The sequence below is a fragment of the Bubalus bubalis genome, chromosome 4 (assembly GCF_019923935.1).
Source record: "Bubalus bubalis isolate 160015118507 breed Murrah chromosome 4, NDDB_SH_1, whole genome shotgun sequence".
NCBI lineage: Eukaryota > Metazoa > Chordata > Mammalia > Artiodactyla > Bovidae > Bubalus > Bubalus bubalis.
This window is the reverse complement of record NC_059160.1, coordinates 125593267-125616533: the sequence shown is the minus strand read 5'-3', so window position 1 is coordinate 125616533 and position 23267 is coordinate 125593267. Positions and strand designations below refer to the sequence as shown.

The 23267-nt window shown below is 42.9% G+C and overlaps 1 protein-coding gene across 2 annotated transcripts in view; it reads left to right on the top strand.

Annotated features, from left to right (window-relative positions):
• PCNX2 (pecanex 2) overlaps positions 1–23267 on the top strand; it is a 292933-nt gene that overhangs the window by 24664 nt on the left and 245002 nt on the right. For both annotated transcript variants that reach the window (XM_025284518.3, XM_044942027.2), the window contains exons 5-8: positions 1271–2551; positions 11277–11424; positions 11550–11695; positions 15057–15150. In XM_025284518.3, coding sequence (XP_025140303.3) covers positions 1271–2551; positions 11277–11424; positions 11550–11695; positions 15057–15150 — 1669 coding nt within the window. The remainder of the gene's footprint in view (positions 1–1270; positions 2552–11276; positions 11425–11549; positions 11696–15056; positions 15151–23267) is intronic.

Genomic DNA, 23267 nt, shown 5'->3' with positions numbered 1-23267 from the left:
CTTGCTTTTTTGTTTCAATTTTTTGGCTGTACCTCCTGGCATGTGGGAGTCTTAGTTCTCCTACCTGGGATTGAACTCTTGCCCTTTGCATTGGAAGGGTGGATTCTTAACCACTTAACAACATTGTGTTCTGTGTCTTTGCATTTCTCTCAATTTACAAATTTTGTTTCTGGGATTTCCTTTTAATCCTCCCACCCCAAATATTTATTTTACTTTTTTGTTAAGATTTTATTTTATTGTTTTTTGACTGCCTTCAGAAGCCTTGTATACATGCGAAGTCACCCCAGTCATTCTTGTCTCTTTGCCTGCCAAACTCCTCTGTCCATGGGATTCTCCAGGCAAAAATACTGGAGTGGGTTGCCATTCCCTTCTCCAGGGAATCTTCCTGACCCCGGGATTGAACCCATGTCTCTTACATCTTCTGCATTAGCAGGCAGGTTCTTCACCATTAGCGCCACTGAGAAGCAAGACTTAGAAGACTTAGAAAAGAACTTTTGGAGGCCTGAATGAACCTCTTCCTTTCTCTGCATTGAAAAACTTCTGCTGAGGTCACATTATAAAATCCAAGCTGCTGTGGCTTGTCAAGTGCTATAGTGGATTGGCCAAAAGTTTGTTTGTTTTTTTTCATTACATCTTACAGAAAAATCTGAATGAACTTTTTGGTCAACCGTATATTTTGGAGCCTCCCTGCTTTGGTTTAGAAGGATTAAGTAACTTACCCAATGTACTGTAGCTAGTAAATAGCACATCCAGCATCTTTCTGATTGCAAATATGTTGTTTAAATCATACTAGTCTGCCTCCCAAGCTTCCCAGGTGGCTCAGTGGTAAAGAATTCACCTGCCAATTCAAGAGATGTGAGTTTGATCCCTGGGTCGGGAAGATCCCCCTGGAGAGGAAAGTGGTAACCCACTCCAGTATTCTTGCCTGGGAAATTCCATGGACAGAGGAGCCTGGCAGGCTACAGTCTATAGTGTTGCAAAGAGCCAGACATGACTGAGCAACTGAGTATGCACGAGTCTGACTCCCAGGGCCACAAAAGAGGGAAAGCTAAAAGTCTGAATTATTATCTTAAATATGGAGATTTCCAGATCAATTTCACAGCAGGGATGGTATTTTAAAAATAAGCATCTAATCACATTTGTTGCTGGTGTTATTTTAAATTTTTTATTGGTGTTATATACGATAATAATAAGTTATTATTATTTGGTCTGCGCTGGGACATCATTCATGCATTCTGGATGGGAATCAAGATGCTGTTGTTGATTTCAGGTGTCATTCTCTCAGATGACCAACCCATTGTACCCGTGTCATCTACCTCACCTGCTCTCAAAACGGAAAGCTTACCTGCTTCTAAAGCACCTGTGCTGGGAACCATTACCACATCAGCAATACCACTGAAACCTGTTGTGGCAGAAACTTGCATTGGTGATCAAGGGAAGGAAAGAGGGGGCAGGGGGCAGCCCCCCTTCCACTATAGATCTGAGGGTGGCTTGGTGGACAAAGAAACCGTAAAGAAGTTGCCCTACCTGTCTTTGTCTCAGTACGACTTACTGGAGACGGACGTTTCTGTCCAGCCTTGGGGGAGTGAGAATTCTGTCTTGATTCCAGAACCTGGTCATTATGCCTCCATCAGGGACAAGCTACAGAGCAAGTCGCCTCAGGACAGCCTGAGCAGCAGCTGCCCACAGTGTAACACCGTCATCGCCAGACCTGTGCAGGAGCAAGTTTCCCAGCAGGTGGACTCGACCTTGAACCAGGACGTGGGTGACTCAGATAGTGAGGTTGCCGTCACTCTGATAGATACTTCTCAACCTGGTGACCCGCTGAGTCTGCACGAACCCATTAGAATCGTCATTACCATGAGCAGTACGCCCAACTCCATGACAGACTTGGAAAGCTCGCTGCATCTCAAGGCGGTTGGTACTCAGCCATCTGGCTTCCAGGCTGATGCTGAGCCAGCTCCCCCAGGGGCAGCCAGTCCCCTAAGTGTGGAGCAGATGAGAATTCCCGTCATCACCTTCCAGCTGTCTGAGGATGCAGGAGGCATGGTGTGTCCCGAAAGCAGTGGAAGTGGCAGGATGCCAGAGAGACTGATGGTGGAGGCGTCCTCCAATCCGTGTTCTGGCTATGAATCTGGGGAGGGGGGCAGTGCCACCCAGGACCACAGTCCTTCCCCAGGAGACCACTGTGCAACCCCCCCACCTACACCTAACATGGTCTCCGAGTCTGAGGTGGGAATGGAAGCCCAGGCCAACCTTGATCCATCATCTTGTAGAACCAGCCAGGAGAAGAGACATGCACGGGTCCTCAGCGTGGACAGTGGGACAGATGTCTTCTTGAGCAAAAGTTCGGCAGAAATTATTAATGATAAAGAACAAACAATGCCAACTTCCAAATCTGACCTAGAGGCCAAGGAAGGACAAGTACCAAATGAATCCAACTTCCTGGAATTTGTCTCCTTGTTAGAATCGATTAATACTTCCAAGGTGGTGGTATCTAACCAAAGGAATGAGCCAACAGAGCAGAACAAAGACAGCAGGCTTCCTGCAGGTAGGATCCCACATCTGTTCTGTCCTGCTGATACAGAGAAGGCAGTGTATCTCTTTGTCATTGGCTTTCTGTGATTTGACTTTGCAAACAGAAGGACAGCTATTGTGTAATTGTTGGCTGTTTGGCTCCTCACTGCTGTTTGCTGAGTGTGCCAAAACTAAGCTGTGTGATGAACATAGATTAAAACTGACTTACTCCTCCAGGAAATTTTAGGCATAGTAATGAAGATTTGGCTTCCCTAGAAGGCAGGAATATTTATTTCTAAGGAAATAAGCAATTATATGTTACCATGGTGACGAAAGCCTTCAATGGATGTCTCCGCCATTATAAAATAGTTGCATTCTGGGAAAGCAAATTGTAAAGCAAATTAAATGAATCCACTTTTCTGTTGAATGATATTATACAGTCCTGTATGCTGAATTTCCTAATTATCCCAAGTTGTAATATAACACATGGCCCTTAATATATGCCAGTGAAAGTGTTAGTCGTTCAGTTGTGTCTGATTCTTTGCAACCCCATGGACTGTAGTCCACCAGGCTCCTCTGTCCATGGGGTTCTCCTGGCAAGAATACTGGAGTGGGCAGCCATTCCCTTCTCCAGGGAATCTTCCTGACCTAGGGATCAAATCCGGGTCTCCTGCATTGCAGGCAGATTCTTTACCATGTGAACCACCAGGGAAGCCCAATTTATGCCAGGCACTGTCCTAAACCCTTTACAGATACTAACGAGGATGACTATCTGTGGTGGTTTGTTCGACAGGGTCCTTGTTAACATGTGTTTTGCCAACATAATTATTAATAGCACCACCTCTCTCACAAAAGTGTTCCCAGCTTGAACAATAAGTTATACAGTTACTGTATAATGGAGTGAATTATATACAGCTTCACTCATTTGCTCCTCATATAACCTTATGTTATGGGTCCTTTTATCATTCCTTCTGGAAAGGTGGTTTTCTCTAAGTTTTCCAAGTTAGTCTAGTAAGTCTGGGGCTGAGCTTTGATCTTGGTGTTGCTCCAGAGTCAACATTCATAAATAATAAAACTATATTTCTTACATGAATATAAGAATCATTAATTTTCAAGTTACTTAATATCTCTGAGCTCAGTTTCTTCCCTGGCAAAGGATGTTACTGAACTAAAGTTTCTGCAAAGTCTTTTTTTATGTTCTTTTTTAAATTTTTTTGGCTGAATTGCATGATATGCAGGACCTTAGTTCCCTGACAAGGGATCTGAGCCAGGCCCCCTGCAGTGGAAGTGAGGAGTCCTATCACTGGACTGCCAGGGAAGTCCCTATAGTCTTTTAACTTTCAGTTCAGTTCAGTTCCTCAGTCGTGTCCAACACTTTGCGACCCCATGAATTGCAGCATGCCAGGCCTCCTGTCCATCACCAACTCCAGGAGTTCACCCAGACTCATGTCCATCGAGTCAGTGATGCCATCCAGCCATCTCATCCTCCATCGTCCCCTTCTCCTCCTGCCCCCAATCCCTCCCAGCATCAGAGTCTTTTCCAATGAGTCAGCTCTTTGCATGAGGTGGCCAAAGTGGAGTTTCAGCTTTAGCATCATTCCTTCCAAAGAACACCCAGGACTGATCTCCTTTAGAATGGACTGGTTGGATCTACTTGCAGTCCAAGGGACTCTCAAGAGTCTTCTCCAACACCACAGTTCAAAAGCATCAATTCTTTGGCATTCAGCCTTCTTCACAGTCCAACTCTCACATCCATACATGACTATTGGAAAAACCATAGCCTTGACTAGACGGACCTTTGTTGGCAAAGTGATGTCTCTGCTTTTGCATATGCTATCTAGGTTGGTCATAACTTTCCTTCCAATGAGTAAGCATCTTTTGGATTGCTTACCCTCCAGTTAATATAAAGATTCCTGGATCTAGGCCAGCATTGTCTGGTGGAACTTTCTTCAGTGATGGAAGTGTCCTGTATCTACCACCACCAGTGACTACTAGCCACATGTAGCTATTAAATACTTGAAATGGGGATTGTGCAGAAATAGTTTTTAATTGTATTGAATTTTACTTTATTTAAATAGCCACATGTGGCTACTGGCTACTGTAGTGGGTAGTGCTGAGCCAGCAATGTGTGTCTTCTTGGGGAGCTGTGAGTAGGGTGGACAGATCCTGGCTTTGGAACTTGACAGCCCAGGGCCAAATTTTGGTTTTGCAGTGCCAGCTGGGTGAGGTTGGGCCATTCACCATATCCATCTGAGTCACAGTTTCTTCAGGGAAGCAGGAATAATAATATGTTACAGATTTACTGTGATGATTCAGTTAGGAAAATATGTTAAAAGTCTTAATACTTGATCAATTTCAGCCGTCTGTTCTGAGTTTCCCCTCTGGCTATTATGTGAGGTTTATTTAGTCTGTCTGCTTAAGTTTCTGCTCTTAAACTTTTCAGCCAGCCATATTTAATCAGAACGGGGTTGAGTTGGAAATCTAGGGTGTGCAAAGAGGTGTGGATGCTATGAGGTTTTCTTTGGAAAGAATCAGGCTTGGTTGTTGGGACAGGAGCAGGTTTGGCTATTGGGAACTTGTAGGTACAATAGGGAGGGGGAAGTTGGAGTGGATTATATGTCTATTCCAGGAAGGGTCAGAGGTTTTTTCCTAATTTATTTTTTAAAAACTACCAAACATTTGCTCTTCTTATTGTCCTGTAATTTATTCTCCTCCCTTATTTTTTTAATTGAAATATAGTTGATGTGCAATCCTATATGTGTTTTAGGATTATATAGCAATGATTCACAGTTTTTAAAGATTGTATTTCATTTAAAGTTATAAAATATTAGCTACATTTCTTGTGCTGTACAATATACCCTTGTAGCTTATTTATTTTAAATATAGTAGTTTGTACCTCTTATCCCTTATCCCTGTCTTGCTTCTCTCCCTTCTCTTTCCCCAGTGATAATCATTAGTTTGCTCTCTACATCTGTGTTATTTCTATTTGTTATATTCACTAGTTTGTTCTATTTTTTAGATTGCATATGTATGTGATAACCTACGGTATTTGTCTTTCTTGACTGACTTCACTAACCATAATAATTCCAAGTCCATGTTGTTGCAGACGGCAAAATTTCATTCCGTTTTATGGCTGAGTAACATTCCATTGTAAAAACGTATACTACATCTTTTTTATCCATTCATCTGTTGATGGACACACAGACTGCTTATGCATCTTGGCTATTGTAGATAATACTGCTTTGAACATTGGGGTGCATGTATCATTTGAATTAGTATGCTTGTTTTCCTCAGATAAATACCCAGGGACAGGATTACTAGGTCTATGGGGATTCTATTTTCAGTTTTCTGATGAACTTCCATAATCCACAGTGGCTGTACCAGTTTGCATTCCTACCACCATCCCTTTTTTTCTACATCCTCACCAACATTTTTTATTTGTGGACTTTGTGATGATGGCCATTCTGACAGATGTGAGGTGATATCTCATTGTGGTTTTGATTTGCATTTCTCAGTGATTAGCTGGCCATCTTCATGTGCCTGTTGGCCATCTGTATGTCTTTTTTTGAAAAATGCGCATTCAGATCTTTTGCTCATTTTTTAATCGGGTTGATTGTTTTTTGTTATTGATTTGTATGAGCTGTTCATATATTTTGATATTAACTCCTTGTCAGTCATATCATTTGCAAGTATTTTCTCCCAATCATTAGGTTGTTTGCTTATTTTGATGATGGTTTTCTTTGTTGTACAAAAGCTTTTAAATTTAATTATGTCCCATTTTTAAAAACTTTTGCTTTTGTTTTCTTTGCCTTAGGAAACAGATGCAAACAGTAATTCTGCAGTTTATGTCAAAGAGTGCTTTGCCTATGTTTTCTTCTAGGAGTTTTTTTGGTTTCTGATATTATATTTAGGTCTTTAACTCATTTTGAGTTTACTTTTTGTATCTGGTATGAGGAAATATTCTAATCACATTCTTTTATATGTAGTTATCCAGTGCTCTTTATGGTACTCTTATTTCCAACCCAGGTTGCCTCCACAAAGGCCTTTAGGATTATCTTTAGGTCTTGGGGATATTCTAGAATTTGAGGCGATAGAAACCCACATACTTACCAACAGCCTTTAAAATCATGTTTCCGTTTTGTTTTGATACTGCTTTATTTTATTTTGTGGTAATAAAAACTGCTCAACTGAGAAAAAGTAAGGCTATTATTTAGAGCTTGCTACAAAAGAGTCCAGCACCAGCATTCTGGCAGAAACTCTGAGGCAGGCAGAGAAGAAAGCTTTGTAGTGGAAAAAAGGAAGATTCCAGGTGTGATTGGAAGCTATTGGCCTGGGGAAGCTGGAGGCGGGATTATAGCATTTGATGTGATTGCTTTATTATTGTCGTTGTCACTAGGTCCTGTCCACCTCCTTGTGACCCCCTGGACTGCAGCATGCTAGGCTCCTCTGTCCTTCACTGTCTCCTGGAGTTTGCTCAAATTCTTGTCCATTGAGCCAGTGATGCTATCTAACCGTCTCATCCCCTGCTGCCCTCTTCTCCTGCTCTCAATCTTTCCCAGCATCAGGGTCTTTTCCAATGAGTTGACTCTTTGCATCAGGTGGCCAAAGTCTTGGAGCTTCAGCTTTAGCATCAACGATAAATATTCAGGGTTGATTTCCTTCAGGATTGACTGGTTTGATCTCCTTGCAGTCCAAGGGACTCTCAAGAGTCTTCTCCAACACCACAATTTGAAGCCATCTATTCTTCAGTGCTCAGCCTTCTTAATGGCCCAACTTTCACATCCATACATGACTACTGGAAAAAGCAGCTTTGACTATACGGATGTTTTTTGGCAAAGTGAGGTCTCTGCTTTTTAATATGCTGTCTAGATTTGTCATAGCTTTCCTTCCAAGAAGCAAGTGTCTTTCAATTTCATGGCTACAGTTACCATCTACAGTGATTTTGGAGCCATGAAGGGATGGGACGAGATGCTGTGATCTTAGTTTTTTGAATGTTGAGTTTCAAGCCAGCTTTTTCACTCTCTATTTCAGCCTTATCAAGAGGCTCTTTAGTTCCTCTTCACTTTCTGCCATATAGTGGTATCATCTGCATCTGAGATTGTTAATATTTCTCTTGGCAATCTTGATTCCAGCTTGTGATTCCTCCAACCTTGCATTTTGCATTATGTATTCTGCATATAAGTTAAATAAGTGAAGTCGCTCAGTCGTGTCTGACTCTTTGTGACCCCATGGACTGTAGCCTACCAGGTTCCTCCATCCATGGGATTTTCCAGGCAAGAGTACTAGAGTGGGTTGCCATTTCCTTTTCCAGGAGATCTTCCCAACCCAGGGACTGAACTTGGGTCTCCCACATTGTAGGCAGACACTTTACCATCTGAGCCACCAGGGAAGTCTAAGCAGGGTGAAAATATACAGCCTTATTGTACTCCTTTCTCAATTTTCCACCAGTTGTTCCATGTCCAGTTCTAACTATTGCTTCTTGACCTGCATAAAGTTTCTCAGGAGACAGGTAAGGTGGTCTGGTGGTCCTATCTCTTTAAGAATTTTCCAGTTTGTTGTAATCCACACAGTCAAAGGCTTTAGTGTAGTCAATGAAGCAGAAATAGATTTTTTTTTTTTTAAATTCCCTTGCTTTTTCCGTGATCCAACAAAGGTTTGCAATTTGATCTCTGGCTCCTTTGCCATTTTGAAATCCAGCTTTACATGTGAAAGTTCTCAGTTCACATACTGCTGAAGCCTAGCTTGAAGATTTTGAGCATAACCATGCTAACATGTGAAATCAGCACAATTATATGATAGTTTGAACATTCTTTGGCACTGCCTTTCTTTGTGGTAGGAATGAAAACTGACCTTTTCCAGTCATGTGGCCATTGCTGAGTTTTCCAAATTTGCTGCCATATTCACAAATTTGCAGCATTTTCACATCATCATCTTTTAGGATTTTAAATAGTCTAGCTGGAATTCCATCATCTCCACTAGCTTTGTTCATAGTAGCTTCCTAAGGCCCGCTTGACTTCACACTTCAGGGTGTCCAGTTCTAGGTGAGTGACTGCATCATCATGGTTATCTGGGTCATTGAGACCTTTCTTGTGTAGTTTCATGTATACATTTCTTGTATAGTTATGTGTATTCTTGCCACCTCTTAATCTCTTCTGTTTGTTAGGTCCTTACCATTTCTGTCCTTTATCATGGGGAAGAAAATGGCAACCCAGTCCAGTATTCTTGCCTGAAGAACCCCATGAGCAGTATAAAAAGGCAAAAACATGATTGGTTAAAAGAGCATATTTGGCTTCCTCTGATTGGTTGGATTTCTGCAATTGGAAGCAGGGATGAAAATTAGGGAAGCTCTCAGTTATTAATCAATTCCTGTCCATTTTGGGCTGATTGTTGCAGGAGTTATTATTTGGCTTCCTGAGTCATTTGCTAGAAATAGTGGTCTGATATCCGACAAGTGTGACTTGTACATAGTATGTTAGTTTCCTGGGCTGGTTACTGTAGCTAATGGATTATTTTTCTGAGATTGTGTAGATTGTGGGTCAGAGTTCTATTTGTATATATATTATATGGCTATTGTCTATTTGTATATTCAATTTCTCCTAGACTTTCTAAGAAAATAATCATGAATGCATGTGGAGATGATTATTGAAGAATTATTAATATCTGCAGTATAGAAAAATAGAAACACTAAATTTATAAGAATAGGAGTCTAGTTTAATAAATTATACTATGTTAATATAATATTATTTAACTTCCATTTGGGGATGATGCAGAAGAATATCTCCTGTCATTAAATATTTATAGTACTTTAAGATAAGTAGAACAGTTATAGAAGTAGAACAGTTATAAAACAGTATCTGCTTTTGGGGACTTCCCTGGTGGTCCAGTTTTTAAGATTCCATGCCTCCACTACAGGGGACATGGGTTGGATCAGTAGACAAAGAACTAAGATCCCACGTGCCTGCAGCATATCCAAAAAAACCCAACACCAAAAACTGTTTTATAGCTTTTCAATTTAGTTAAGTAAATTATACTGTATTAATGTAAGATAACTTCCATTTTTGGATGATGTAGAAATATATATCATTAAATATTTGTAATAATTTAAGAAAAGTAGAATAGTTATAAAACAACATCTAAATTATGACTTTATTTTTGAAAAAAAAAAATGTCTAAAAGAAAATTCTGGTGTGATATCTATCATGTTGACTCCTGAATCAGCATGGTGGGGTTAGGAGTAATTTAAGATTTTTTCCCTTTTCTCTGGTTTTAAATTATATGCCATTCACTTGTGCTATTTTTAGACACTGAAAATTCCTTTACGTGTGTATTTTTAAAGGGAAAAGGAGAAAAGTAGCCCATTGCTGTTTGGTCGCCAAGTCGTGTCCAACTCTTTTGCGACCCCATGGACTGTAGCTTGCCAGACTCCTCTGCCCATGAGATTTCCCAGGCAGGAATACTGGAGTGGGTTGCCATTTCCTTCTCCAAGAGATCGTCCCAACCCAGGGACTGAACCTACATCTCCTGTCTTGGCAGGAGGGTTCTTTACCACCGAGCCATCAGAGAAGCCCCAAAGTAGCCCATAGGTTGGCATATGTTATGTGCCCATTTAAGAGAAGGAGAGACTAAGGTATTAAAAGCAACATGAATGAATGAGTCCACATACATGTAGTGTTAGCAGATAGAGCTGTCTAAACATGCCTCGCTGCAATTTTTATGTGACATGATCACTGGCTAAAGCGATTTGTTATGATACCACTTTTTCACAGATGTGTTTCTTGAAAACTGTGAAAACTTCTATCTTGACAAGCTGTCAAATGAAATGCAAACATTTTTGTACCAAAGCAATTCTAATCGTTTCACAGATGCACTGGGAATATTTTTCTTCAGGACTCCCATGGAAGCCAGCAATGTTTCTCTAATTACTTCAAGTCTAAGGATGAAAAACTTTGTTTTATACATGGTGATGGGATTCAGACCCCAGGGAAGCTAGCATCGTTTTAGTTTTTAAGGCAGATCTTGGTGGGCTTTCTGAATGTCACTCCTTGAAATAGCCTGTAGGTTCAAACCACACAATCACGTTCTTCTCTCAGGAAGACATTTATGCAGAAGGACATAGCTATTGGCATCTTTGGTCATAGGAATACAGAAGACATTGTGACCTTGAAAATGGCCTTTGGTGTGTGTCTTTAGACATGCATTTCAGTAGTTGTGGGACATTGGCTTCTCTAGCTGTGGCGTGCAGGCTTGGTTGCTCTGCAACATGTGGTATCTTAGTTCCCTGACCAGAGATCAAACCCACGTCCCCTGAATTGTAAGGTGAAGTCTTAACCACTGGACCACCAGGGAAGTCCTCATAGGAGCTATTTACATTTTTCTATTTATTTTTACTTCCGCTTGGTAACTTACCTCCACTCATTTCCACCTTAATTTCTTATTACTGCTGCTGCTGCTAAGTCGCTTCAGTCGTGTCCGACTCTGTGCTACCCCATAGACGGCAGCCCACCAGGCTCCCCCGTCCCTGGGATTCTCCAGGCAAGAACACTGGAGTGGATTGCCATTTCCTTCTCCAATGCAGGAAAGTGAAAAGTGAATGTGAAGTCGCTCAGTCGTGTCCGACTCTTCGCGACCCCATGGACTGCAGCCTACCAGGCTCCTCTGTCCGTGGGATTTTCCAGGCAAGAGTACTGGAGTGGGTTGCCATTGCCTTCTCCCAATTTCTTACTAAGTATTATGTTAATACATAAAGCAGTGTTTTTCAGATAACTGCTCCCAGGAGAAAAATGAAGAAATCCTGGAAAGTGAGAAACCCAGTGGACCCATTGCCAAACAAGGAAAACCAGATGTGCAAAGTCAAGACCACGCCAGCACCAGCCCTGGGCTCACTGAACCTGCCAAGATCCCAAGCCTGTAAGGATAACTTACTCATATAACTTCGTGCTGGTACAGTCTCATTCACTGGCTACTTCTTTTAATGCTTTGTTAAGGATAAAGAGGTGTTCCACATCATTTTTGAAACCTTTATATGTGTTAAGTTTCCAGGGCAATAGACAAAGGCAAATAATCTACAGGGTGACTTCCCAACAAGACAGTTCTGTGCTGCAAGTCATAAGTGGGCCTGAAACATCGGTGCAAGACGAGATGTCCGTGGATGCGATGCATGTCTTCATCGATGAACATGGTAAGTCTTTAGAGCTCTTTACTCATGAGGTGGAGGGGGGAAGCTGGCAGCTTTCTCAAGTCCTATATGGTCTCTTAGCCTGAGGACAGGTTTACCAGCCATCTGAAAGTAGAAGGGTCCTATGAGACCCTTCCTAAACTAAAATGATGTAAACTCCTCAGCCTCTGGGATCTAATGCCTGATGATCTGAGGTGGATCTGATGTAATAATAACAGAAATAAAGTGCACAACAAATATAATGCCCTTGAATCATCCTGAAACCACCCCCTACCTGGTCCATGGAAAAGTTGTTTTCCATGAAACCGGTCAAGTGAAGAAGCAGTTGTCCAGGGATGCATAAAATGCATCAGTATAATACACTGCTGCTGCTGCTGCTAAGTCGCTTCAGTCGTGTCCGACTCTGTGCGACCCCATAGACAGCAGCCCACTAGGCTCCTCTGTCCCTGGGATTCTCCAGGCAAGAATACTGGAGTGGGTTGCCATTTCCTTTTCCAATGCATGAAAGTGAAAAGTGAAAGTGAAGTCGCTCAGTCGTGCCCGACTCTTAGCGACCCCATGGATTGGAGCCTACCAGGCTCCTCCGTCCATGGGAATTTCCAGGCAAGAGTGATGGAGTGGGGTGCCATTGCCTTCTCCGAGTATAATACACAGATACTCCCAATTCAAAGCCATGATAGTTTGATGCTGAGATGCTGGGTGGGAGCCTGGCAATGCTACTCTTACTGCTTAGGGTGTGAGCTGGCTCCATAGCTCACTGCAGAACAAAGACTGAATGCTGTTTTACTTTTAGCCTTTTAGAAGCAGAACTCATTTCCGGATTTTTTTAGGTTAGCAAAATAGGTACTAAGGTCGATCTTTTGTAAAAAGTGAAGTGCATAAAGCAAACTTTTGAAAAGCAGGGGATCCCTGTATTAGACTTTGGAACAGGAAGGCTTCGTGCTGACTGCTCACAGTTAATGTTCTTTGGACAGGCTGTGCGCCCTCTGCCTCAGGGCCTTTGCATATACCACACCCCTATGCCTGCATTGAGCCATTTATCCTGCAGATCTCTATTCTAAAGAAGATTCTTCAGGAAAACCTTTCCTGGATATCCCAGGCTTAATAAATTTCATCTGTGCTTTTGCTCTCTCAACACCCTATCCCTTTCCTTCTTTGAGACTATTACAGCTTCTAGTTGTTTATTGAGTGCTCAGTTGCTTTGATTGTGTCTGGCTCTTTGTGACCCCATGGGCCGTAGCATGCCAGATTCCTTTGTTCATGGATTTTCCAGGCAAAAATACTGGAGTGGGTTGCCATTTCCTACTCCAGGGGATCTTCCCTACCCAGGGATCAAACCCATGTCTCCTGAGTCTCTTGCCTTGCAGGCAGATTCTTTACTGTTGAACCACTGGGGAAGCCCAGTGTCTATTGCCTTATAATAATTTGATTATTGACATTCTCTCCATTTTCACAATTGTTAATTTCAGGAAGGTAATGTCCAGCACCTAATAAATATTTATTGGATATATGCTGAAATCTGACTTTGATATATTTTTAATGCCTTGTTACAAAAACATTAAGAGGAATAGAAAAAGAGAGAAAGGAAGGGAGAAATAAATAAAAAGTCATTAAGTGGCAAGTTCAAGGTTCCTTTGATTAAGAGATATAGATCCTAGGTTTTCTAGGATGAGTCTTGGGTTAAATTTTTTAAAGATCAATTAATACTTGATTATTCTACTCTCAAGGGCTTCCCAGGTGGTGCTAGTGGTTAAGAACCTGCCTGCCAGTACAGATATGGGTTTGATCCCTGGGTTGGGAAGATCCCCTAGAGGAGGGCGTGGCCACCCACTCCAGTATTCTTGCCTGAGAAATCCAGTGGACAGAGGAGCCTGGTGGGCCACGGTCCACAGGGTCCAACATGATTGAAATGACTTCACACCCTTGCACGCACATTCTACTTACAAATAGATCCTGGTTTGGATAATAAATTATGTGTTACCGTCTCTCTATAGACCAGTAATTTATAGTTTGAAGTGCTTTTGCATCTGTAGAAATACAAAGAGACTTTTATGTTATAAAGAACAACATTATCACTTTTGTCCAAGCCTCCAGAGGGGCTGTGGTTGTCACTGTCTGTGCTTTTCTTGGTGGGACAGCCTTCGAGTCGAGGTCAGGCACTGTGGAATGCCTTGCAACTACTCCTAACAGACAAGGCTAATTATGCTCCCCTGTCACCTGAAGAAAGTACAGTTAAAACCTCTTCTGGGGAGAAGCCGTTTACATTTACAAAGTGAACTGATTTTCACACCTCAATACCCTGAACCACTTTAGCAGGCTAAATTAATTCCATCTCGTGCTTTCCCTCATTACCAGGCTGACACCCCAGTCAGCAGCTATGCCAGTGCTTATCTGCAAATTCAAAGGTAGGGATGGCCCCATGTGGCCCACTTATCAAAACCATGCATTTAATAAGCCTCTTTTTGTGCATGATACCAAAAACAAGACAAACCCCCAGTTACAGCATGCTCAGATCATCCTGACACATGAAGAGAATATACCAAAAAATGCATTGAAAAGAATGTATTAGAAGAAGATTAGAGATGGAGCAAATTAATCGATGAAAAGCAATTAAGTGATAAGTAACTGAGTCATGTGATATCACTTATATGTGGGATCTAAAAAAATGGATACAAGTGAACATACTTAGAAAATAGAAACAGACTCACAGAGGTAGAAAACAAACTTATGCTTACCAAAGGGGAAAGCAGGGAGGGTTATACTAGGGATTTGGAACTAACAGATATACTATTATATATTATATATATATAATATACATAAAATAAATTACATATAAAACAGTATATATTATATAATTATGTTTAAATTATATTTATATGATTATATAAAATTATTATATATAAATATAGTTATACATACATAAATGCTATATTAATGTTATAATGTTATATTGTGTATATTATTATATATTATATATAAAATAAATAAACAACAAGGACCTACTCTATAGCATTAGGAACTATATTCAATATCCTGTAATAACCTACAATGGAAAAGAGTCTGAAAAAGAATGTAGATGTATATGTATAATGGAATTGCTTTGCTGCACACCTGAAACTAATACAACATTGTAAATCAACTATACTTCAATGAAAAAAAAGTGACTAAGTCCAACTTGTCTAAGCATATTATTATAGTGATGCCTCAGATTTTCCTTCTATAGAGAAATACAAAGAATGGACTTAGATTACCAACAATTATTATTAAAATCATCCAAAATTAATTCCCTCTAACTTGTAAAAAGTATCCACAGAAATGATCATATACAAGCAGTTGTGTAATTTTCTTTGCTGAACTTTTGCAGGGGAGATTAAATCCTGTTATTTAAAGTCTGGAAATCAGAAAGAAGGCCCTTTCCAGCATCAGCCGTCAAATTATGAAGGCTTCTCTCACGCTGGGTAAGTAGGGCTTGTTTTCAGGTTGGGGAGGTGTCGTGTTGCTGCCCCCAGCAACTTCCATGCAACTTACTCTGACTGTAAATGAAGTGAGGATCCTGGTGTCAAATGAATGTGTTAATCCATCTGTGGGCATGAAAGCATGTGGGTCTCATGCAAAAGAAAAAGAAAACCAGATATTGTAGAATAATAAAAAATAAATGGAACCACCTTCATAGTGAGAGTGAAGTTGCTCAGTCATGTCCGACTCTTTGCAACCCCATGGACTGTAGCACACCAGGCTGCTCTGTCTGTCCATGGGATTTTCCAGGCAAGAATACTGGAGTGGGTTGCCATTTCCTTCTCCAAGGGGCTCTTCCTGACCTGGGGATCGAACCCGGGGTCTCCCGCATTGCAGGCAGATGCTTTTACCATCTGAGCCACCAGGGAAGTCCATTATACCTTCATAGTAGCCACTTCCAAAAATAAATATAGCATGTTGGATGAATAGAATGGAATCCTGTGTAAATGATATGGGGAAGGCATTGATGCCGTCTGAGGATGTATTTTGAAATCCGTCTCAAGGAATGAACTAGAGAAATGGTTAGTTTTCATCTGTATGGATGAGGCAGACTCTTTTGCTGGTAGATGGTCTAAACATCTTTTCTGTTCTCCTTCTGAGTGTGTTGAGTAACTTTCTTAATCATGTTCATTATGTTGATATGGAATTCACTTGCATGTCCAAAACATATGTGGATTAATATGTGACATTAGGCAAGCTATAAGTCTTCTCAGTTGTGGATTGAGTTCATCCTTCATCCTGGACTTTAAGATTCTTTGAGAATAATCCATAGGGGCATGCCTCAGTGGCTTGCTCTGAGTGAGAGAGTACATTTTTTCATGTACATTTCTCTAGAGCTGTATACCTTTTTGAGGATTTATGGAAGACTTTTGTGATGTCACTGAAATGCCTTAGACTTCATGTCTGGAGAGTGTAAAGGGAGTTACAGGAGCTCTACTCCTAGTTTCTAGGGTGCAGTGTTCCTTCCTGAGGTCAAAGTTTCCTTACCAGCTGTGTGTGGGAAGTTCAAGGTGAGCCTCTAGTGTACCTAGAACAAAGTCTGTCCTCGTCCCTGCAGTCTGGGCTTCAGGTGGGATTCTGCCATGTGCCAGCCTTTCAGGGTGTTCTTTTGCCATGCCTACTGCTTCTCACCTGCTCAGGAGTACTGGTGTCAGCCATCACGGTAGATCTGATGGCTGCTGTGGCTGACCACAGCAGTATGCACGACCACACAACCCCACCTGGGTCCCAGCCCCAAAGCAGCCTGCTCGGGTCCAGAGTGAGTCCTGGGAGGAGACAGGAATAGTCTCCATCACCCACCTGCCTTCCACTGTTCCTTATCTCCCTTGGTACCCACGTTTCAATCAAAACAAACAACACAAAATTCTCATTCTTCAGCCAAAAAGCATGCAAAGTAATGTTTGCCAATGGAGACCCAAGAGGAGAGACAGGTCGGCCACCCCATCTTGGCTCCAGCCTCCAGGATATTTTGTGGCAATGATTTGATGAGTTCAGTCATCTAAGGTGGCAGCTTTCTTCAGATGAAATATTTAATTAGATGAGAACACAGCTTGAGAAGCCATCCTGCTACCCTACAATCCTCAGTTGAAAGCTGTAGTGTTTTTAAGCTGTATTTGGAACAAGTAAAAGCCTCTTATTTTATCCCCAAGTAGATTTGCAAAGCTTTTTAATTTTTGTTTTCCTGATAAATGGGCTTCACTTTCCCCGAGGAAAATATTTGAACTGCCTTTTGCTGGTAATGGCAGGTAGAATAAGACCACCTATCCAGAGCCTTAAAACACTAAAAATACACAGTGTGCAGATAAGAATTAAAAAGCGTGCCGATAGGGTTTTCAGGAAGCCCCATTCCTTGGACCATACCTCATTGACAGATACCATTAACTCACTTTCTCCCCTTAATTTCTCTCTCCTCATTAATTTCCCTCCAACTCTTGTTTTCTTTTGTTTCCTCTGTGTTTCTTCCTCAGCTAGAGCTCTTTTCTGTTTAATCACTGCTCCTCCTCCATTTTGAGACCTGCTAGGGCTAAGGATTGCCGTGGAGCATTTACTCTTGGTGAAAGAGACTTTGTCGAGGGTAGGTTTTGGCCCTGCTGGAGTTTTAGGGGACACCGGTTGTGTTTTCCTGTGAAGCCCTGTGGCTTAGCAGTGTCTCAAAATGTCAGTCCTTTCCTAGATCTGCCTTTCCATGTACATGAACAGTGAGACCCTTTCTGTTACCCATGAGAGAAATCCAAGTCCAGCAGCCTTCACCAAAATGCGAATTTAGGGGCCATGTAACGGAGCTGTCTTAGGTAGATGGCTTCAAGTGTGTGGTTTCTGCTTCTCCCATCACCTTCCTGTTGCTCTTTTTGACATCACTCTCAAACACCTCACCCTGACAGTCAAAAGATGCCTGCAGGGACTTCCCTGCTGGCCCCGTGGTTGAGACTCTGTGCTTTCAACACAGTGGGTACAGGTTCAATCCCTGGTTGGGGAACTAGGGTCCCACATGCCTTGTGACTAAAAGTAAATAAAATGCTCTGATACTAAAAGAAGAGGTGCTTCAGTAGCCCCACATCTTATGTCTTCTCTCATTCAAGTCCACTGGAGATAACATATTTCTTCCCCATAAACTGTGTGACTCCTTCATTCTGACTGGGCCATGGACCCTGAGCCCAGCCACCAAAGCAAGTACTTGGCTTGGGTCTAAGCACATGCACAGAGCTGGAATGCCAGGTTCCCTTTGAGAACGTACGGGAGTTCTCTTCAGAGGGAAAATTGGAGCAGGGTGGGTGGACATGTGCTTAGTTGCTCAATCGTGTTGGACTCTTTGCGACTCCATAGACGTAGCCCACCAGGCTCCTCTGTCCATGGGATTTGCCAGGGAGGATACTGGAGTGGGTTGCCGTTTCCTACTCTGCAGGGGATCTTCCTGACCCAGGGTTGAACGTGCATCTCTTGAGTCTCCTGGATTGGCAGGTGGGTTCTTTACCACTAGTACCAGCGCCACCTGGGAAGCCCCACGGTGCATGGATGCTGGGCAGCAGAGATTGACACATGATCCCTGAGGACTCTCCTTCTGGTAAAATGCAAGTAAATTAATGACTGTCCTTCTTTAAAGAGAGTGATGACCGAGTTTATAAAAGCAACCTTCTTTTAAAGAAACGTTCCTCGTTGTCTCTTACAGTTTTTGTATGTGAACATTCTGATGGACAAGGTCTTGGTCCCCCAGCCCTACATGCGATGTTCTTTTTTCTATTTTTAAAGATCTTTTTTTTAATGTGGACCATTTAAAAGTCTTTATTGAATTTGTTACAATATTTCTTCTGTTTTATGCTTTGGTTTTGTGGCCGCAAGGCGTGTGGGGTCTTAGCTCCTTGACCAGGAATCGAACTCTCACCTCCTGCATTGGAAGGTGACGTCTGAACCACTGGGCCACAAGGGAAATTCTCCTACATGCAAAGTTCTAAGTCTTTGATTATCTGCTTTTTCCTAAGGTAGTTTGACAGGGCATCAGTCTTAAGAGTTCTAAGAAAGAATGGCCCACAGTCACGTACATCATCTCTTTCATGAAATGATGATGATCATTTCATCATCTCTTTCATGTCTGCTATTATATGTATGTGTGCTTGGTCACCCAGTCATGTCTGACTCTCTGTGACCCCTTGGGCTGTAGCCTGCCAGGCTCTTCTGTCCACGGGACTTCCCAGGTAAGAAAACTGGAGTGGGTGCCATTTTATTATTTGAGAATATACATGTCCTGTGTACTGTCTACTCTTTGAGATAAGTTGGTCCTTTCGAAGGGACTTTGTTCTGGAATGTTATGGCCATTCAGTGGCCCATTTGGGCACAGGAGGTGTGCGGTGCTTCTTGTTTGATGCTTGAGCACAAAACTCGAGTCACTTCACTTAGCAAAATTGTAGCATTGAAGGTGTCCTGGGTGATGCTGGACAAGCACTTCTGGGACTGCCGTTGTTTAATTCATGCTCAGAAACAACGGCTCAGTCCTATGTAGAGTCAGACGATCTTCTGGGTTTCAGCTGCTGTCTGACAGCCTTAGGGTGAATATTCCAACAGTCTCACACTCCTCTCCAGGCTAAGAGGTATTCAAAGCTGTGCCACCCACACGTGGGAGGCTAATTTCTTTGGCTTTGTAATCAGACTTGGCTTTTGTGGATGCGTGTGGTGTAGTGATGGCTTGGGTATTTTTGAACTGGTTGTATGAACGAAAAATTGTGGTAAGATAGGATGAGAGCAGGGCTTCCTGGGTGGCTCAGGCTATCATCTGCCCACAATGAGGGAGACCTGGGTTCGATCTCTGGGTTGGGAAGATCACCTGGAGAAGGGAATGACCAACCCACTCCAGTATTCTTGCCTGGAGAATTCCATGGACAGAGGAGCCTGGTGGGTTACAGCCCGTGGGGTTGCAGAGAGTCAGACACACTGACTGACTAACACTTTCACTATCTTTAGGATAAAAGCAAACAGGCTGGTTTAATTTGTTGTTGTTGTTTTCAAAAAGAATTTATGTATTTATTTGGTTGCACTAGGTCTTATTTGGAGAAGGCAATGGCAACCCACTCCAGTACTCTTGCCTGGAAACTCCCATGGACGGAGGAGCCTAGTAGGTCCATGGGGTTGCAAAGAGTCAGACACAACTGAGCGACTTCACTTTCACTTTTCACTTTCATGCATTGGAGAAGGAAATGGCACCCCACTCCAGTGTTCTTGCCTGGAGAGTCCCAGGGATGGCGGAGCCTGGTGGGCTGCTGTCTACAGGGTCGCACAGAGTCGGACACAACTGAAGCAACTTAGCAGCAGCAGCAGCAGGTCTTATTTGCCGCACACGGGATCTTTAGTTTTGGCATTGGGATCTAGTTCCCTGACCAGGTTTGAACCTGGGCTTTCTGCATTGGGAGAGCAGAGTCTTAGCCACTGGACCACCAGGGAAATTCCAAGCTGGTTTAGTTTGAGTGTGTTAATTTTTGCATTGACCACATCCAATTCACCTTGATTCATGGACCTAACATTCCAGGTTCCTATGCAATATTGTTCTTTATAGCATCAGACTTTACTTTCACCACGAGACACATCCACAACTGGGCATCGATTCCACTTTGACCCAGCTGCTTCATTCTTTCTGGAGCTATCTCTCCGCTCTTCCCCGGTAGCATATTAGACACTTACTGACCTGGGCGCCTTATGTTCTGGTGTCCTGTGCGTGCTGCAGTCCATGGGGTCGCAAAGAGTTGAACACGACTTAGCAACTGAACAACAACAATCCTTTCATTAACATACCTGTGTGTGTGTCTGTATATATAGAGAGTGTCATTCCTTTCTTTAATGCTAGAGGTAAAGGCATCAGAACAGCACATAGCTGATCAATAGCAATGACAGCGGGCCCGGAGTTTGTAACTTAGAGGGCCAAGTCACTCACACTACACTGTACCCCAGTGGCCTCGAGTCTTTCCATGGGAAGCAGCATTCTGGCAGCTCCTGGCCCTGAAGGAGTGTTTTCCTGTCATAGTGGTGGCAGCAGCCATCGCTTATCGATGCCATATTCTGCACTAAGCACTGTGCTCAGTACTAAAGTATCCCCTTCCATCCATGTGACAAAGGAGAGGCAGGTGATATTAGCTGCATTAGATAGAAAAGGAAACTGAGACTGGTGAAGAGACAAGCCCAACCTCAGTAGCTACTAAGAGGCCGGGGGACTCTTAAATCCCTCCCCCAGCACCCTTCTGCAGGCAGGGGCCACAGCCTCAATTGCTGGGTGCCAGGCAGGAGGGACAAATGGGTGAAGTGGACCCAGAATCAAATGCGAGGGGTGTTGGGTGCTGAATCCATTGGAGGGCGTTGGTCCTGTGGCACCAGTGGTAAAGACTCCACCTGCCAATGCAGGAGACACAAGAGATGTGGGTTTGATCCCTGAGTTGGGAAGATCCCCTGGAGGAGGAAATGGCAACCCATCCCATATTCTTGCCTGGAAAATCTCATGGACAGAGGAGCCTGGTGGGCTACAGTCCATGGGGTTGCAAAGATTCGGACACGACTGAGCACATGCACTTGCTAGAGGGCTATTTAGGGCGCTTATGGCAGCTTGGGAAGCCTGGGTGGCCAGACTTTCCAATTTATTCCCAAGAGGAGCTAGAAATTCCCATTTATCTGTAAAAATCCATTTTTTAAAAAGATTTTTTTTTTGATGTGGACCATTAAAAAAAATCTTTACTGAATTTGTTATAATACTCAATAATGTATTCTTTTATTTTTTATGTTTCTGGTTTTTTGTCTGAGAGGCCTGTGGGATCTTAGCCACTGACCAGGAATTGAACCCACATTCCTGGCATTGGAAGGCGAAGTCTTAACTCCTGAATCACCAGGGACGTCCCTCTATTTTGTCTAATGTTATTGATTTTAATATTTTTTTGAATTGCCATAGGCCACAGATAACATGTATGGTTGGCTGAGGCCTGTGAGTGCTCTGAGACCTGGGTGAGGCAGTCCTCTTGCTAACACATGTGATATTGGGGTGCTCTTACGTGGAACCCCACCTCCTCCAGGCACCCTTCACAGCCCATGCTTCACTGCTTCACTCCTGGAGGCCCATGGCGCTGGCCTCCAACCCTTCCTCTTCCAGGCCTCTGCCTGTTTTTGCCTGGAACGCCCATCTCCATGCACTTCTACCTTCTGGAATTCTCTTCTTTCCAAGCACAGATTACTATCTGCCTCTTATATCCATCTTTCCTGTGTCAGTCCTTCCATGACAATTACTCCATCCCTCCATGCTGCTGTTAGAGGAGCTTGCCACACTCTCCCTGGTGCAGGAGACGCCCAGCTCTTCTAGACTGTTCTTGTTTAAGGAAAAGTCACCATGGCTAGGGTGCCTCTGGGGTTCTCTGGTGGCTCAGTGGTAAAGAATCCGTCTGCCAAATGCAGGAAGCACGGGTTCAGTTGCTGGGTCAGGAAGATCCCCTGGAGAAGGAACTGGCTACCCACTCCAGTATTCTTGCCTGGAGAATCCCACGGACAAAGGAGCCTGGTGGGCTACAGTTCATGGGGTTGCAGAGAGTTGGACACAATTTAGTGACTAAACAACAAATAAAAATACTAGGGTGCCTCTGTAGCCCTCACTTAGCCCTCTGTAGGTAGATGTTCGGTAAATAGTGAACTGAATCAAATTAATCATTGGAAATGACAAGGTAGCCCAATTAGAGTTCTGGATAGCAGACACCAACTGGTCATGTAGGGATAGCAGATAAGAGGTAGAGCAGGAGCGGGAAAGGTGGGGTGTGAAATCCTGTGGAGGATGTCATGTTTGGCTTTGCTTGCAGCAGAAGTAATTAGACCTCTCTGCCATCTATGGGGTCACACAGAGTCGGACACAACTGAAGTGACTTAGCAGCAGCAGAGAAACAACCCAGTGAAAGTGGATTATTCAAACAGCACCCACAGATCACTCCCTCACCCGATTGTTGGAGGGGAAGAGCCAGAAGCAATAGGAGTTTGTCTGGTCAACGTTTTTTTTAAAATTTAACTTTTATTGACGTATAGTTGCTTTACTGCTTTGTGTTAGTTTTTGCTGTACAGCAAGGTGAATCAGCTATACATATACATATATCCCCCCCCTTTTTTTTGGATTCTTTTCCCATGTAGGTCATCACAGAGCACTGAGTACAGTTCTCTGTGCTATGCTGTGTGTGTGTGTGTTAGTCACTTATTTGAGACCCCATGGACGGTAGCCCACCAGGCTCCTCTGTCCATGGGATTCTCCAGACAAGAATACTGGAGTGGGCTGTCATGCTGTCCTCCAGGGGATCTTCTTGATGCAGGGATTGAACCCACTATATAGTAGGTCCTTGTTAATTAACTTATACATAATAGTATATATATGAGGGCTTCCCTGGTAGCTCAGTGGTAAAAAATCCACCTGCAATGCAGGAGCTGTAGGAAATGCGGGTTCAATCCTTGGATCAGGAAGATCCCCTGTAGGAGGGCACATAGCCCACTCCAGTATTCTTGCCTGGAGAATTCCATGGACAGAGGAGCCTGCTGGGCTACAGTCCATGGAGTTGCAAAGAGT